This window comes from Carassius auratus, chromosome 7, assembly GCF_003368295.1.
Source record: "Carassius auratus strain Wakin chromosome 7, ASM336829v1, whole genome shotgun sequence".
Lineage (NCBI taxonomy): Eukaryota > Metazoa > Chordata > Actinopteri > Cypriniformes > Cyprinidae > Carassius > Carassius auratus.
In genome coordinates this window covers 11659215-11677688 of record NC_039249.1, presented here as the reverse complement: position 1 = coordinate 11677688, position 18474 = coordinate 11659215, and the positions used below count along the sequence as shown (strand labels likewise).

At 36.3% G+C, this 18474-nt stretch overlaps 1 protein-coding gene across 1 annotated transcript; it reads right to left on the bottom strand.

Moving 5' to 3' along the window:
• Positions 1–1828: 1828 nt before the first annotated feature.
• On the bottom strand, positions 1829–17483 carry LOC113105919 (alpha-actinin-3). The gene is made up of 20 exons (XM_026267301.1): positions 17336–17483; positions 16624–16743; positions 16439–16525; positions 16265–16352; positions 15207–15285; positions 14739–14820; positions 11768–11853; positions 11479–11571; positions 10396–10626; positions 10018–10165; positions 8978–9128; positions 8760–8868; positions 8465–8605; positions 7781–7963; positions 7570–7704; positions 6632–6811; positions 5342–5488; positions 5204–5269; positions 3313–3471; positions 1829–2299 (listed from the first exon to the last, which is right to left on the bottom strand). Exons 1-20 carry the CDS (start codon positions 17358–17360, stop codon positions 2141–2143), a joined length of 2469 nt encoding a protein of 822 aa, XP_026123086.1. The 5' UTR covers positions 17361–17483; the 3' UTR covers positions 1829–2140.
• Between the last annotated feature and the right edge of the window lie 991 nt (positions 17484–18474).

The window sequence follows — 18474 nt, the reverse complement described above, 5'->3', positions numbered from 1 at the left end:
TTTGAAAGGCAAAGTGAAATAAAAATGTGAGAGCTTTGATAACAATATCCGAGGTTTAAATCCCTGAAAGCCACAGCTGACCGTTGAGAAGATCTCGAGGTTCATCCTAACGCTCCCTCTACTGGAGAGAACAGAGACTAACACACACTCAACAGACAACAAAAGACACGTACAGAAAAGAGACGATTGACACGTTTTATTCTGGGTTTTTCGGTTGAACTTTTAATACTCTGTGTTTGAAAAGCGTTCGAGGAAATGGAGACAGGGAGTGATCACAATGAGGCGAAATACCTTTAACCCAGAAATCACATCATGGTACAATAATCAACAAACAACATCTGTGATTGAAATTATTTAAATATCGCCAATAGAAACTAGACCATATCCTTAACGCCAAGGCCTGCCTGGGGACGAAGGTAATCAGGACCTTCTGCCTCCTTCCAAAACTTCCAGAACATTCAAACTTCCCTTTCAAAGAACCAGATAGTGTTCCCTCGATCTCCTCACGCCACTGCTCTATAGTTCCTCTAAAATAAAAAACCGTCATCATTCACTCGCGTTTTTAAAACTAATGTTTTTCTTGTCTTCACAGATAAATATAAAGTCTGTACGTTAAGTCGTGATTTTCCCACCACAACTAATAACACACAGAGACCAATTTGTTTTAAAAACTTTTTTAGAACGTCAAAACGCATTGACAGCAAATCAGATTCCACCCAGTGTTAAAGCGCGCGAATATTTAAATCTGAAGTAGACATAAAGGAAGCGCGCGCTTATCATAAACTGAACGTTATTGTCGGTTGGTATGGATGCTAATATAGTTATTGTTCTTGTGTATGGTTTGTTTTTCGCAAGCTGTTGAATATCTTCAAATCAGAATATGGAGTCTTGACAGACCCTGGTTAGCGGATTTAGACTTAAAGAATATCGACTTAAAGAATATCACAAATGCTTGCAATGACATAAGGGTGAGTAAATGTGACAGAACTTTATTATGTTGAGTGAACTATTACGCTTTAAATTACAGGAGTGAATAACAAAACTCTTAAAAGACTGTCTTGTATGTACCTGTGGCTTACAGTCGGTTTTAAGGCAAACCTGGTTTTTGTTTAGCTTTTTGACTAGCAGAAACCTTTCCGGTCAGTACAACACATACACTCTGCCATTACATCTTCATTTACTGGCTTTTGTTGATAATTTTTGCACAAACTCTCCAAATAAAAGGAAAACAAATGAAAAATTTGTCTCCGAACAGTGAAGACGTACATCATAAACGATATTGAGGGGTAAACATGACAAAACAACATACAGAGACATCATGTTCTGTGTAGAGACTATTCAGTTGTTCTCACAGTTTCATATTAAGAAGACACTGGACAGCAGTAGTGCTTTTTGGGGTCTTAAAATAAAAGTACAGACTTAACGAAGAGGGGGGCTCTCTCGCATATTACTGTCTGCAGAATAAACGCAGCATGCATCTTCACAAGCGCTCTTTAGCATCAACAAACACTCTTTTTAATATATTTTTTAATATGTTGGAAGGTTTTATTTGGCACAGAGAGGGACAATTTGGCTTAGCGTGCTAAAGTCTACATGAAATGGTGTTCATAACCCATTTTACTTTTATATTGTGATTGCAGCTTTCTGATTGTTTCCAGCCTAGATAAAGTCAACTAAAAGTTGTATTAGAGGCGGAACACGTTATTATATTTCAATAAAGATCCTAAACTGCACTGAAGAATTTATATATATATATATATATATATATATATATATATATATATATATATATATATATATATATATATATATATATATATATATATATAAAATGCAAATTAGGAACGTAAATAGGGTTGGTCTAACTCCATGCTGACTTTAGACTCATCATATGAGATGCATATAGGAGGTTTTGGCATCAAAATTGGACACAATATTGAGTGACGGCGAGATTAAACCCCACCACTTACACGTCCTTTACACGGTGGATGTAGTACAAATATGATGTTAAAGCTAGCAGACAGAGGGGAAACGAGGGATATTACAAACTCCCTCGTAGATCGAATACTACATTTGGGGGTTTGGAGAATATGAGAGGAGAAAGATGAGAGGAAAGAAAGAGAAAAAGAAATCAGAGCGTTTATAAATCGCTCTCTCCATAGAGGGCACTGGAGAAGGAGATGTAATCCAGGGCTCCAGGGGCCGCCTCGGGGCCGACGTACTTGGTCATGCGGCTGATGCAGTACTCGGCCTGCTCGGGTGGGAGTTCACGACGGAGCTCCTCCATGGTGATGTAGGGCTGAACGACAAGAAGAGACACTTTAACACCAACTCTCACTGTGTTTTTGTACTAAAACTGATACTAAAACGTGTGCAAATAAACACCGAGCGAAATTAATTCTGAATTCTCTCAGACAATATGGCAAGTTGTTTTAACATTAAATAATTAAAACATACTTGTATCTATTCTATTTTTGTAGCTACAAGTATCTATTCCAGCTAGGTATTAGTACTCACTCACAAGGTACTAAATCTTATTTATTAGTTACTAATACTAACATGGCAAGCCATTTTAACATGTAATACTTAAAATATAATAGTACCTATTTTCGTGACACTTTATTTTAAGGTGTCCTTTTTACACATTACATGTATTTACTATTATAATAACAATAAACTATGCAAGTAACCCTAAGACAAACCCTAATCTTAACCCTAACCATGTAATAAGTACATGTAGTTGATTAATACTACTCAGTACTTATATGTATAATTACACAATAAAGAGTTAAAATACTAGTATTCATACTACTATTACTTAATTTGTAGATACAAGTATCTATTCCATTAACTAATAGTACTTACTCATTGTCTACTAGTGCTTATTATTTAGGTACTACAACCTTTTTAAATGATACTAGTATTTATTCATTAGCTATTAGTATATTTATTTATTAGATACTGGTACAGTCATACGATACTAGTAAAAACTGCACAGTTGTTATTTAAATGACAGATCCCCATAATGGCAATGGCAAAAATGTTACATGTGTTACTAGTATCTATAGAATAGTTACTATTGAAACAAGTACTAATATATAATAAATAGCAAGTAGTATCTTTAAATTACTAGAAACTAAAGAATAAAAAGTAGTATCTTAAAAACAGGTACTAGTACCTGATGGAATAGATACTAGTAGTTAAAATAAATTCTTAAATAGACACTAGTACGTTTAAAGGATTAAATGTTAAATCGGCCTGCCAAACAGACACAAATGGATTAAAGATCAGCAACACTGATGTTGATCTCACCTTGTCAGAGGCCAGGATCTTGAAGGAGGCCATGACCTGTTCAGCAGTGTCGGTTTCGGCGGTCTCGCGTGTCATGAAGTCGATGAAGGCCTGGAAGGTCACCACACCTGTGTTGTTGGGGTCCACCAGGGTCATGATGCGGGCAAACTCCACCTCACCCTAGAAGAAACAGCCAATGAGATTCAATACATTTACTTTTGTGCTTATTGGTGTCCAGCAAAGCACCTACCGAGATTGAAATGATATCTGGCTGAAAAGAAATAAGCCTTTAAAAAATTTGCATATTTATATATATATATATATATATATATATATATATATATATATATATATATATATATATATATATATATATATATATAGTAATTTAGTCTAACAAAATAATTTGTTTCATGTTTAAAGATATTCAGATGTGTGATAGATTTGCATTTTAAGACAATAATTATTTGTTTAGAATTTATAATTAATTTATGTTTTGTTTATTTACATTTATGTATTATATTTCCCCAAAAATATGATTGTGATGGTCACGGAAAGACCGCACATTCAACATGGACTTTAATACACACACATACTCACAAACACACACACAGATTGTTTAGTGATACAAGAGTTTATTGTAATTATTGATCAGAGTGAATGGAATACCTGTAAACGATGTGTATTGTTCCCGTGTAGCATTTGTCCCGTGATTTTTAGAGTCCCGGTAGGAAACAATGGCAGGAATTATTGGTTCCGCTTAGGGTGGGAATCTACCATGTATTAATTGAGCGTGTGAGCGGGACATTTATTCTGGGCTAGTGGTGTGACGTCATAGAGCTGCGCCGCGCTGCAGCGTCTGTTGCGACTCGGCTGGAGAAAGAGTGTCCAAACACAAACTTTCCTGCTGAAGAGGCTGAGATCCACGGGACACACTTTTATAAAGATGGAGTTTATTAAAGAGGAGTGTGTGGCCTGAGGGTTGCAGGTATTTTGGGCATTTTGTTTAGTTATTTTGAAATTGACCTTTTTGTTAAGGAAGTTATTTTTGGAAACTTTATTTTGCATTTGAAATTAATTTGGATTTTTCTTTTTGGTTAAGACTTTGTTCCTTCTATTTTTTTTTTGTGTCATGTTTAATTATATTATTGGGCTCGGATGATTGCCCTTTTGTAAGTTTAAATAAATATTTATTTACATTTCAAAGTTGTGTATTCATACTGCCTCTGTTTAATTTGGCTACAAAATTTGTGGTGCCCATTATTGGGTGACCATTACAATGATACAGTGTATTTATGCTGTTGCCAAAATAAATGATCATTTAAAACATATATATTTTGAAACTACTGCTCCAATGTTTGGGGTGTTTTAAAACGATTTAATGTGTATATTCGGTAACAGAAAAAGAAAGCATATTAATGTTTAAAATTAAAATAAATGCTGTTCTTGTGAAGTTTCAATTCATCAAAAATCCTGTCCTACAGTTTCCACAAATATGTGAAGCAGCACAGCTGTTTTCAGCACTGATGATAATCAGAAATGTTTCTTGAGCAGTAAATCATCATATTTTCATGATTTCTGAAGATCATGTGACACTTACGACTGGAGGAATGATGCTGAAAATACAGCTTCGATCACAGGAATAAATTACATTTTATATTATATTCACATAAACAGCAGTTATTTGAAATTATAATAATATTTCACAGATTGTTCTGTTTTTATAAAAAAATCCAGCCTTGTTGAGCTGAAGCAACTTCTTTCAAAAACATAAAATAATCCCACCAACTCCAAACTTTTGAATCGTATGTGCATGTAGTTTGGTGATGATGAATGATTTCATCACAGTGCATTAGTTATATCGATGCAGAAGGTGTTTTAAGTGAGTGGGAGGAGTTTTCTGGTCACTCACCAGATCATAACCCATGGAGATCAGACATGCACGGAAATCGTCGGGGTCCATCATGCCGTTTCTCTTCTGCAAGTTAAAAACAATAGTGAGTCTCCTTGCTTAGGGTCAGAAGTGAATGTGGATGTGCGTCTCACTGACCCTGTCGAAGTGGTTGAAGGAGGCTCTGAACTCATTGAGCTGCTCCTGGCTGATGCCCTTGGCGTCGCGGGTCAGGATCTGGTTCTCCACCTCGTTGATGGTGCGAGCGATGGTGGTAAGCAGCTGCTCCCAGCCCACACGGATGTGCTGAGAAGAGAAAGATGGATGATGCCAGAAACAGAGACATTGTGAATGCTTGCTGGCTTTTGAACATTCATCATTCCTCTCCTAATGCTTACTGTGTGTAATGTGTATTAGTTTATGCAAGCTCTGCTTAATGTGTTCATTTTTGGGTAAGGCTTTATACAAAAAAAAAAAACGTATTAAATTGAATATTATTATGAACACATCACTAAAATATATTGGACGGACCAGGTTAATCATTAATGAATTATAAGAAATAAATAAAAAGTAAAATATATTTTTATTAAAAAACAAATTAATAATAATAATTGTGATTCATTACAGGTTTGCTATTTAAATGTTGCTAAAATGTATATTTTTTTAAATGAACAGAAAATTTTAAACATTACATACATGCATAATGTGACTTTTTATACCTTAGTTTTTATACTTAAGATAAAATATTGTGTCAGTGTGTTTTAAATTGACTCTAAAAGAGCTATTATTAGGGTTACTACAGTTAACTAAAATAAAACTACAAAAACATTATAATAAAATAAAGTCTAAAAACATTAGATTAGTGAACATCTCATTTTAACTCTGATTTTTTAAACTAAAATTAAATTTTTGTATATTAATTTAGTATACTTGATGTACTCAAATAAATGGGAAAAAATCGAATGAAAGTTAATTATATTAGTTAATAAAACTATTTAAAAATAAAAACTTAATTTATTTTGTGAGATTCATAATAGGTTTACTATTTAAAAAACAAACAAACAAACACTTAAATAATTATTTTAAAATAAAAACAGTGACATTGAATACATATCTGGTATGGAAAATGTTTTTTTTAACTTAAGCTAAATTAGCTATATAAAAAAAAAAAAAAAAAGACCTCTTGAATTTGTGTCAATAAAATGATAGGTTCTCACTGTGACAACTTACCCCACTTCAGCACCAATATGTCTTTTAAATGATATTTGTAAAAACTTTGCTTTGTGAAGACTAAGTTATGTGTGTAAAAAAAATGATCTAAAAATAAATAAATAAACTCAGCCTGTGAAATATTCATAGGTAGCATGAAACTAGTCCCAGTCGCCTGTATAAAACACACACAAAATAGTGACTGTCCTGAAAACGAAGCCTGTGTTTGTCAGAGAATACCTCCATGGTGTAGTTGGTGTGTTTGTTGTCGAAGACGAGTGCCTCCTGAATGAGCTGGTGATCTCCCTCCAGTTTGTCAATGTTGGATTTGTAGTTGATGATGTTCTGCTCGTACTGCTTCAGATTATTCATCTGTTCCTCCAGAGAGCCGGCGATATCCACCGACACTTGACCGATCTCCTAAAAACAGCAAACCAACAGAGAGAGATGTGCATTACAAGAGAAAGAACAGGAGAACTAACCCAAGCTAAAACCTCAAAGCTACTCATACTTAAAAAGGATTTACACTAAAAGTAGCAATCAACTACAACTAAAAAGGGATTTTTTTAACTACCTGGCAAAGAAGCATTTTAATTTAGTTTAAACTGATGCTTTACTTCTAGTTACTTCCTAAAAGTTATACCTTTTAATTATACGTGAAGGATTCTGAAACAGGCTTGAGGCAAAAATGCCACTAAAATGAATAAAAATGCCCCCCAAATTCAAGATATAGGAGCAAATGTCCCCCAGAACAACTGAACGATCCCTATTATGGCTGTCGAGATTAAAGTGCAATTAAAAATAAATAATAATAATGAAAATGACAAAAACACAACACAAAATTACCAAAAATTAGAGTGAAACCAAAAAAATAAAAATCATTCAAACTTACTTAATTAAATTAAAATGAAAACTGAAGAAAATAACTGTAATCTATATTAAATCTGGTACGGCTGTACTGGTTAAAGTAAAATGAATGAAAAGAATTCATTCGCATCAGATTTCTTCACTTATATGTCTGTCTGAATTAATGATTAAGTTCATTAAAGTGACTTGGACTTAGAAAGAAAGTGTTTGATTATTGCTTTAGTAACTTCTCAACGCTGATAGCCTCCCAACTTCATTAAATCTTGTCGTTTACTCCCAGCACCTCGTGGTTTGGTGTTGAATAAGCTCACCTCCATCTTGTTCTGGATCCAGGGTCCGATGATGTTGGCCTGAGCGGCGAAGGAGCGCCTCAGCCTCTCGTTGGCCTGTTGCCTCGCAACCTCCTCCTGCAGCATCTGGTCTCTGAGGGGAACCAGCTGCTTCACCTGCGACCGGAGACACACACCTGAGTCTCTCCATGCAGTAAACGACCAGCCGTGGGCTTTGTGTGTCTGTACTCACTGCCTCCCATTTGTTGGTGATGTCCTGTGGGCTGAGGACCGTGTAGGGGTTGACTCCGACCAGCTTGATGCCGTAGGTCTGGGCGATCTTGGTGATCTCGTTCTGGATGCCCATGACGGCGATGCGCTCCTTATCGGCTTCGGGCAGGGTGGCCTTGAACTGATCGTGAGCTGTGATCAGACTCTGTAAGACAAATGGAGAGTAAAGGTGTCCTGTTATGCTTTTTCTTTTACTTTTTCAACAGTAGTTAGCTTGTAGTGTTGCTGTTCGTGCAAATGAAAACCAATGGAGCTACGATCGACTTATTGAGATGCACTAGAGACCAATGGCAAAATGAGTTCATTATTACAGCTGGGCAGATGAAACTCATGTCATGGTGAGGGGCGTGTCATTTCTGGAACTCGCTCTAAGTTCTCTCCAATCACAACGCACTGGACCAGATAACCAATCAGAGTGCATTTTGTGTTTTGGGAGGAGGAGCTTCATTGAAACAACTGGGATTCTTCTTTTTCGGTCCTGCAATGCAACCTTTATAGGAAGTTTGATTGACACTATGCATTGCTAAGAACTTAATGTGGACAACTTTAAAGGGATTTTTTCAATATTTACATTTTTTTTGCACCCTCAGATTACATATTTTATGTATATTATACAAATCTTTAAATGTATATACATGCAGCTGACCTGGATCTCCTCGATGCTGTGCACGATGAACATGTCCTGCAGATCCTCCATGGCTCCATCCATCCAGTTGTTGAAGGGCGCCGCCCTCTTGGCGAACTCCAGGTACAACTGATCAATCGTCTCCCACAGTTTTTCTACACGCTGAAGAATGAAAGGATATAATCAGCTTGAGTCATAACAATTACAAATAACTTCATTTTTTACACATATATGACTGGTACTCCAGTTGCATGTCTATTATGGGCAGCTAATATTTGGCTTCACACTGTATCTTGAGTTTGTTTGGAGTGTGCACCTCGAGAGCGTCTCTTCTCTTCTGGGTCAGGGTTCCCAGGTTGTCCCACTGGTCACAGATGCCCTGACAGCGGGTGTTCACCGAAGCAGCATCATGATAGTCCAACTCACTAGACACAGAGACAAACACATCTGAGCATATGTTATTGACCATGCAGTGAAACATTATCCCAGACATGTTTTGGGTAGGTTTTGTGTGGTGCACGCAGTGAAACTTGCTTCAGCTCTTGAGCGATGGCTGCGATCTGCTCCACGCGGTCCTGGTGTGCGGCCAGGTCACTCTCAAACGCCTCGTGCTTCCTCATCAGAGCCCTGATCTCCATCAGAGAGGCCGTCTCATAGTCCTTCTGAGACAGCAGGTGCTCCTTCCCTGCAAACAGACACGCCAAATCAGAAACCCAACAATTTCAAAACAAGTGCCTGTGTGCATTGGGCCATGAAGGTGTGGTGTTGTCATCGTAGGATGCTCAGCTCACTCAGAAGTCGATTTCAAACCAATCTGTTTTCTGTTTCTGTCAACGTGACAAAATCTTGTACATTTTCAGGAAAACACATCATCTCATTAGTCCACATTTCTCAGCATATAGTGTTTATACTCACACTTTTGCGCTCTATACTGACTCACATTTTCCAAATGATAGATGTCAAGTAAAGTTTTAAAGAGCTGATGGTTGCTTGGTGTTGATGTTGACAGCCTAACTTTGGATTTCCAAAAAACTGTGCAGAACAGCAGTAATCGTCACCACATATTAGAGCAGATTAGTGTCGAGCTCAGAGTTTGTTGGCCATATGGAAAGAACTGCTTATTATCACACATTGTTTTAATGTACAATGGTGTATGTTTCAATAGCAACTGATTATATCTGTTAAGCTACTCAACCTATATCTATATCTGTTAGTCTATTCAACCTTGTGTTTATACACGTTATTCTTACTCAAACGAGTTGCTGGAAACTTTGTGGTGGTGAGAAAAAGAGTTGTGTGACCTTGGTGTGGTTTGTTTATGGTCTATAACTATCTTCAAAATTCATAAACGTGTTAATTTGACCACAGATTGGTGTCAATTTTAATGGCCATATAAAAATAGCAATGTGTGCAACATAAAATCATACATATTTTATTGTTCAATGGTAGATGCTTTACTAGCAACTGGTTCTTTTTTGTAAAGCTCTTAAAAGTGTAATATGATCATGTATATTTGGGGAACGCGAATGCTAATGCATTATGTTTTAACTCTTGTGTAAACTAAGTATGGTTACCTGTGGTCCAGGACTCATGAAGGGCACATTTCTGCTTGAACTTCTCCGCCAGATGATCGAGTCTCTCCAGACGACGGATCTCGGTGAGGAGCCATTCCTCGTAACCCTTCTCTACCTGCTCTAGACCTTTCCATGCGTTAGCAATATCCTGCAGACAAACAAACAGACAGTTTCTGTGTCAGCTTCAACACAACCAATTCACAATCAGTTGATCTGACTGGCTGAATTTCTAAGGAGCGCAACTGGCTGATCATAAAGTTTGAGTTTCAGGTTGTGCAATTTGAGAACTATGCTTAGGACCTAAGTGCAGAAGATGCTTCAAAAGGGTAAAAAAAAAAAAGGGGGAACCCAACTTTTCAGATGTTTTGCACGACTTACCGACACCATCTTGCCCTCGGAGGGCATGAAGGCCGGGCGGTTGCTCAGGCGGAGTTTGGTCTGCAGGGTGTTGAAGTTGATCTCCAGCTGGCACTTCTCCTGAACGCGTGGAGGCTTGTGGACGCGCCTGTAGTCGCGGAAATCCTCCAGCTTCTGCTGCATGGCACGCATGGTCTGCTCCGCCACGCGGTTCTCCAGCCACGGGATGGTGCGACGGATCCACTCCAACAACTACAGAGAGATGGAGGAGTTAGAGACGGAGAGATGGGCTGAGGTAGGGAACAAAATTAGGGCTGTTACCAAACCCTAGTGAGAAGTCACCTAGAAGCCCCAATTATGCTGCCTTTATACTGTCATTATGCATCATTAGTTTAAAAACACTGACATTTTCATTCACTTTTTACAATATGTAATGTAAGTCTCACAGAATGTACACAGAATGTGTCTGTGAAGACACAGCTCAAAATACCCCACAGATCATTTAGAAAATGTATTTTTGAGCGGAAGCAGTAGCATGCTGTTTTTCGTGCCTGTCTCTTTAAATGCAAATGATCTGCTGCTCTCCGCCCTCTTTTCCAGAATAGAGTTGGTCAGCTCGGACCTGCTAAAGACATCCGTTTTGGTTTTGATTATCATGTTTATCGTGCTGAAATCATGTGTTTTAACCAATATAAGGTTTTCTGAGAGCACACAGACAGAAAGCGGCTGTCACAGCATGTAAACAACAACAAATAAAGGTTTTCTTCAAATGTGAAATGTGAATGAATTTTTCAGAAATGTAACATTTTAGCACTTCCAGATCCATCATCCTGAAGTCAAATGGTTTTCCGAATTGGACACATTAAACATTATCAAGCCAAACAGCTAAACCCATCTATTTACAGTATTCCTTGTATTCATGACTTCACTCTTGCAAATTAATGTTTAGCTTTTTACCTTTGCCATTTGTATCTATGCTTCAAAATTCAAGTTCTGTTCATTTGTAAAGATTATCATGATGAACAAAGCATCTAACAATCATAAATTTTGTTGGTCCCAATCCATCCCATTGGCTTTTGCTGTTAACATCTGAAAGACTCTCACCTCACTGGCCAGTTTCTCATACTCCTCCATCAGCCGTTCGTTCTCCTGGTTCACAGCCAGAACCTTACAGATCCTGTTAGCCGCGGTCTCGGCCTGGAGATACGGAGAAAACAAGCCGCTCATTTAGTGATATAACAAATTCAGTTTAGAGTTAATGCGCCTGTTTCCAAGTCTCCGCAATCTCCTCAACCTTCTTCAATCATTTACACAAACTAGTCCCAGTTTATACATCTCACACTGTAATAATGAAATTGAATCCAAATCTGATTGGATTAGTGGTGACTTTTACCTGCTCGGCACCGGCGAAAGCGTGGTAAAAGCAGGACACGTAGGTCATGATGGCTTTCTCATCAGGTTTAGGAGTATTGACGATGTCTGAGGACAAAAAGAAACACAGAATCGAGTTTAGTTCAACCAAAGGCACTTTCCAGCAGGTCATCATGACCATATTTATAATACAGTGCAGAATGTGACAAAGCAGTTTCACACAGTCAGAAACAGGAAAATGTTAATGTTGTAAAATAATTTATCATGTATGAAACAAATTCATAATAATAGTATCAACATTCAGCTCAATGCTGATTCAGATAATAATGAAACACTTTTAATAAATGACTCTAAAAAAGATATCATTACTCCACTCAGTTAAGATCAATGTTGATTCAGTTCAGTTCAATAACAGTATTTAATGTTGTAGAATTCATCAATTATTAAATAAATTGAATTTCAGCTCTAAAACAGCTTCACAGAAGCCAATAGTGTTCCCTATAACTGACTCAAATGATTCGCGATCCCGCTACGAACTCCCAAACTGACTCAAATGATTCGCGATCCCTATAACTGACTCAAATGATTCGCGATCCCGCTACGAACTCCCAAACTGACTCAAATGATTCGCGATCCCCAAACTGACTCAAATGATTCGCGAACCCGCTCCGAACTCCCGAACTGACTCAAATGATTCGCGATCCCGCTCCCACACTCCCAAACTGACTCAAATGATTCGCGATCCCGCTACGAACTCCCGAACTGATTCAAATGATTCTCCATTCTCCCATCCGCGCTCACGACCTCTCGCACCTCATGTTTGCGGCTGAATGTTCATAATTGATGGATGAAAACAATCAAGCGAAGAGAAAAGAAAACTAAAAGTAAAAAAAAAAAAAAAAAATACAGACATAAAGTTGGCTTGACGTTGGATGAGTATCAAATTTAGGGACCTTCTCTAAAGTTACATGCGATATTGGTATACACTTTTCTAACATCAGTAGCATTTGAGGAGAATGACTTACAGTCATAAAAATAAAATAAAAATAACTGTAGTTGTTCATGTAGGTGTCAGCTATAATATACAATTGAATTAAATATTTGATATTTATTAAAATAATATGTTAATCATGTGTAAATTACGCTACTCTTTCACATGGGCTCAAACGCAAATTTGAAGCTCAATAGCATTTGAGGAGAAAGACTTGCAGTCATAAAACAATTGTAATGTTTTCATCTAGGTGTCAGCTACAATGCACACCTTATACATTTTTAATATATAAATTATAAATCATTTGAGTAAAAATGAGGCCCGTTTATCACTTTCAGGCACATTCCTGTGAAAGATTTTTTTTTCAGGTTCCCTTACGAATATTACCCATGGTTTTATCAATAACACCACAAATCATTGTTCTTGTAGCCATGGTAACTGCAAATTGACCATGGTTTTGTTACTTCAAATAATAATTTACAAAGTATTAATATACTATAATATTTTTGTTGTTGTTGTTGTTGCTATAAAAACATACCTAAGCCATCAATAGCCTTTAAAATGACTTAAAATGCATTGTATAAAAACATAATGAGGCAATAATGATTGGTTAATAATAACACTGTTACAATACATAATGTAGGCAAATACAAAATAAGCAATTTATGTACATGTTATTACAAATGCCACGTGATTGCTGCTGTTACACTTACAGGACAATCAAATCCTTGTTTAGGCTACTGACCAAACATTTCATTTAAATATTCACTTAATCTTTCATTTTTGGACACCTTTTTGCTATAGATGACACAGTCTTTATAATTTCTTCAACAAAAAATGTATTTGTATTTTTGTATTTAAAATTTATTTTTGCGTGATTTTTGTCAAATTTGTTTACATGTCATTCGAGAACGGTTTGACTAATCAACTTGAATTCTATAACTTTTTGCCAGCATGGTCTGAAGATGATCTGAGCCAATTTTCATGAAAATCGGACTAACCGTCTAGGACGAGTTCGAAAAAGTAGGTTTTTCCAAAAATTTAAAATATTTGGAATCATTCGACTTTCGACTTGAGCCAAGGATTCAGAGGAAAAAAGAATTTTCATTTTATGGCTTACGGTTCAAAAGTTATTAGCATAAAAATATTGAAATTTTGGACAAGTGGTGGCGCTAGAGAGTTGGAGTTAGAGACTTTAAATTTGCTATAGTTAATGTTGGGACTGTCCTCTATCAGTGTGCCAAATTATACAACTTTCCCGCAATTGGTTCTATGGGCTGCCATAGACTTGCGGCGGAAGAAACGGAAGAAGAATAATAACACCAACGATTACAATAGGTGCCTATGCACCTTCGGTGCTTGGCCCCTAAATATAGTACTATTGCACAGTAGAGTATGCTATACTTCAAGTAGGGCCTATTAGCTAATAATAATAGTTTATTAAAAAACACAGAAACTCTGTCTACAACCCACCGAAATAAAAGTTTGGTCTAACTCAAAGAAATTATGTAAGAAATTGCTTAGTAAAATATACTTAAAAGATATACTAAAACATTCTTTTAAAGGAATACCACACAAGTTTTCATAGAAGTTTTAAGAGTGTGGTGGTGCTTATGGAGTATGGTCACTTCTTGCTTATATGAACTGTTTCAAATGCAAGACATTGATTGCATGAGATTAAGTTTGTAAATGATAGCCTGTGCTCTTTTGTAGTGTGCACATATATTTATCATCAAACTGTGATAACTGTGACTAAATTCTAGATCCGCCCCTGTGTATTATGTAAATAAAAACTTTTATTTTGGATGCGATTAATCACGATTAATCGTTTGACAGCACTAGTTAATTGTCTTTTAAAGCCCAATTAAGCAGATTAAATGTAATTTACATCCAGATTATATGAAGACACATGTGCATTAAGCTCAGAAAGATGACTGGCTCTTTTAAATGAAAGGTGATGTTAACCTCCTGTATTGTGATGAACAGGATAGATTTGACTCACCTTCAGCGTCCAGCATCTTCGGGATGTCCAGGTACTTCTCTGCCACCTCAAACGCAGTGTTCAGGTTTCCAATAGGGTCGTCCTGCAGAGGTCCAAATAAATACATTTTTAAGAGATTCAGGCCTTATATTGTGCTGTTTGTCCACAGTGTCTGATATGTACCTTGTAATAATTTTCTAAATGTTATAAATAACATTACATGTCTGTAGAACAATCATAGATGTTTAGAAACCAATCAGATTTTACTGTCAGTTTATACTGATTTGAGATTTCTGAATCATTCGTTTTGAGCCTGCAAACAATAACCTGATTAGATAAAACAAGAGCTTTTGACTTTAGGGTAAACCTTTTGCGTTTAGAGGATCAAAATAACAAAAACAGTGTGTGTTGAATTGGCATAAAACTGGACACAGGAAATAAATGTAAAATATCTGAGGAGAACCAGGTGGATAAAGACAGAAGCATCACCTTTCTGAGTTTAGAGTAGTCGATGAGGTCTGGTCTGTGTCTGTGGATGAGGGCACACAGAGCCAGGCCGTCCTTCCAGCTGATAACACACACACAACATATTAGCAAACCTTTATCAGAAACCAATAATACAAATGGGAACACTTTACAATAAAGTTTCTTTTGTTAACATTAGTTAAAAATAACTAACAATGGGAAATACTTCAAAAAGCATTTAATAAGAATCGTTCAGGTTAATTTCAACATTTACTAATGCATTACTAAAATTACAAAAAGTTGTTTCTGTTACACCTGAGCTGACAGTTGAACAGTTGTATTTATATGAATCATGTTTATTTTAGATCATGCATTAACTAACATTAACTAATGGGACCTTATTGTAAAAATGTCACTATTGTACAATTCAACCAAATTATTCATAATTAATCATTTAATTAATCATTTAATAAATCAGTGTTTTTAACTAGTCATGCAAGAATATTTTGCATGTAAACTAATGCTTATAAGCTCTGAATTAAAATCTTGAGTTTAAATTATTTTGTAAAATTGTTATTAATTTAAATTAAATTAATTTTAAAAGGTAAATATATATTGTTGTCATTTCCAGTTTAGGTCTATTAATTGTGAGTGATGACATTCCAAAAAATTATTTTCAAAATGTAAAAAAAATGGCCAAAAATATATATTAGCACTGGTATAAAGGTTGACAATATTGTTTTTGATAGTTATTTGGTATCACAACTGAAATGTACAATGAATGCTTTTCAAACAAATGTGAGGTGAATTTAATCGAAATATTTCTGACAGGGCAAAGATAGCATAGAGAGATTTGACTGAGAACTTGTATATTATATTTGGTAAAAAAAAAAAACAAACATTTATAAGTACAACTAGGATGTCAGTTTTAAATATTTACCTCTAATCTAATTAAGGATACACACACTTCTCCAAAAGTGAAAGCAGATACATTTAGAATGTTACAAAAGATTCTATTTCAAATGAACGCTGTCCTGAACGTTCTATTTGGAGAGTCGTCCGGTCACGACTCTGACTCTGACCTGATGTGGAAGTTCTGTACGTTGACGTTCCTGTAGGGGGCCGTCTTCCTCTGACACCACAGCAGCAGACCCTCTTTAGCAGACGTCTCTGAGGAGTCACACAACAGCAGTAATGAGTCTTTAATTAGTAACATGACCGGTCACATCGTGTGGTCAGTGTCTTTGTGTTCGTACCCTCCACAGAAATGTCCTGGATAGCGAAACGGAGAATGATGGTCCAGATCATTCCCAGAGTCATTTTCACATTGCCATCAACAATCTCTGCAGAGCAAGAGAGAGAAGTTTGGAAGAAGTTTAGTTTATAGTAGGTTTGAAATATCAAACAAATCAGCAAATCATCATATGAGAAAGATTCTCACCTTCAGCACCGATGGACACCAGTTTGACTCCTTTGCTAGAGATATAATCCAGAGCCTTGTTGACGTTGGCGATCTTGTGGAAACGCATCTTTCCTTTATCAGGCTTGGGCAGTCTCTCACCTGCCGATCAGTCAGACCAAACCGATGTCAGTTATTGAGGTAAACCAATCATTATTCTGACAGTGAAGCGTGGAATTGCACACATAATGACTGTTTCCAAACAGGTTTCCAAATCATATTTTATGTCAAAACAAAGCATTTTAACATTTTCAAAGATTGCAATCTTTAAAGTCAACTTAAGTCAAATGATGCAACCCATTTTGATTGCAGTTATGAACATATTTAGTTTGCTTTGGGATAAGATGCACTGATGAATCGCTCATGATAAGAAAGTAAAAAGGAGTGTATTCTGATTTGACGTTCAGACAGCATGTGATGTTTTTAACTAGTTTGATTTTGACTAATGTATTGAAAACGAACCGCGCCGTCTGTCCTCTGAGGATAAATTAAGCTTTACATGAGTCATGAGCTCCATTCACTGCTTCAGTCTCTAGTCACAAACTCCTTTTAAATATGACTGTTCAACACCACGGCTGAGTTTGATGCAGCAGTTACAATGTTAGAATATGAGTCTCTGTCCTTACGTCTGCTCCACTAGCTCAGTGCATCCTAACACATCAGTTTAACAGAGCCGTGTCCCTCCGGTCGATACCTGAGATGACCTCGAGCAGCAGCATGAGTTTGAGGCCATTCCTGAAATCCTCTTCAATGTTCTCGATCTGGGTTCCTGCTTTACGCAGATGAGAGTTACACCACGCCGTGAACGTCTGAGGGACAAAGACAGATTATTAAGTGAAGGCTTATCCTCAATAACAAAAAAAACCCAAAACAACTGTCATTTTCAATAAGTACAAGATATATTTCAAATGCATGAACCAGTTCTGTGGTGAGAACAATATTAGGTACAGTATATTAAGGCGAGACACTGCAGGTGAATAGGGTAAAAAAAAATAGTCTTACTTACCAAGTTGATTGATGATATTGATTATTGTAAAAAAAAAATTGTATTACAAGTTTTCTCAAATGTTATGTTTAAATATGCAAATTAGACATTGTTTAATGAAAGATGCACTAATTTGCATAAATGTCTAGTACAACATCTGAACACTTCAGTTCATCGTCAGTTTCAAAATATTTGGTTATTATTATTTTTTTAAAGAGGGAATTCTGGGTATTTCTTTTTGTCCCTCCATAATTCAGAAAATACTTTGAACAGCCAGAAAACAATATATTTTCCCAATGTTAAATATGAACAAATCCCTCTGTAAAAACCTTCACAATATAGACAGGAATAAAAATGTAAAGTTACATTTTTTGCTACTGAAGTGGATATTTATGGCTCTGTGTTGGAGAAAAAAAACATTTTGAGAGAACGGCCTTTAAAAATATGTATTATAATTGAAAACTATTGACACAAATAGATGAAGTGCTATGAAAGAAACACTTAACATTGTCTTTAGGATGTTTTCCTTCCACTAATTTGAAAAAGCACTTTATGAAAAGCCAAAACGTTTGAAAAATAGGCTGAAATATTATTGCCTGATTATCTGTAGGGTCTCGTAAAATCCCAGGGGGAATTCAAGGTATTGTTTAATGGGTTCGGCTGATAAAACATTTGTGAATCCCTGAACTAGAGAATAAAAACTGAAAAGAGTTCAGGCTGCGAAAGCCTCTTAGGTTTTAAGTGGAACCACCAGGAGCCTTTAGGGAACATTTAGACAAAAACTGAGAGGAGATTGTACGGATAGAGACACCACGGGGGAAATGGAAAGGTGAAAAGATGCAGAGCAG

Bases quoted from the DNA above. Each gene is read 5' to 3' on its own strand.
- LOC113105919 (XM_026267301.1), bottom strand. From the start codon at position 17,360: ATGCTGCTGCTCGAGGTCATCTCAG. The intron at 16,744-17,335 runs GTATCGACCGGA...ACTGATCGGCAG, and splicing joins GCTGCTCGAGGTCATCTCAG to GTGAGAGACTGCCCAAGCCT. The intron at 16,526-16,623 runs GTGAGAATCTTT...CTTGCTCTGCAG, and splicing joins GGTGTCCATCGGTGCTGAAG to AGATTGTTGATGGCAATGTG.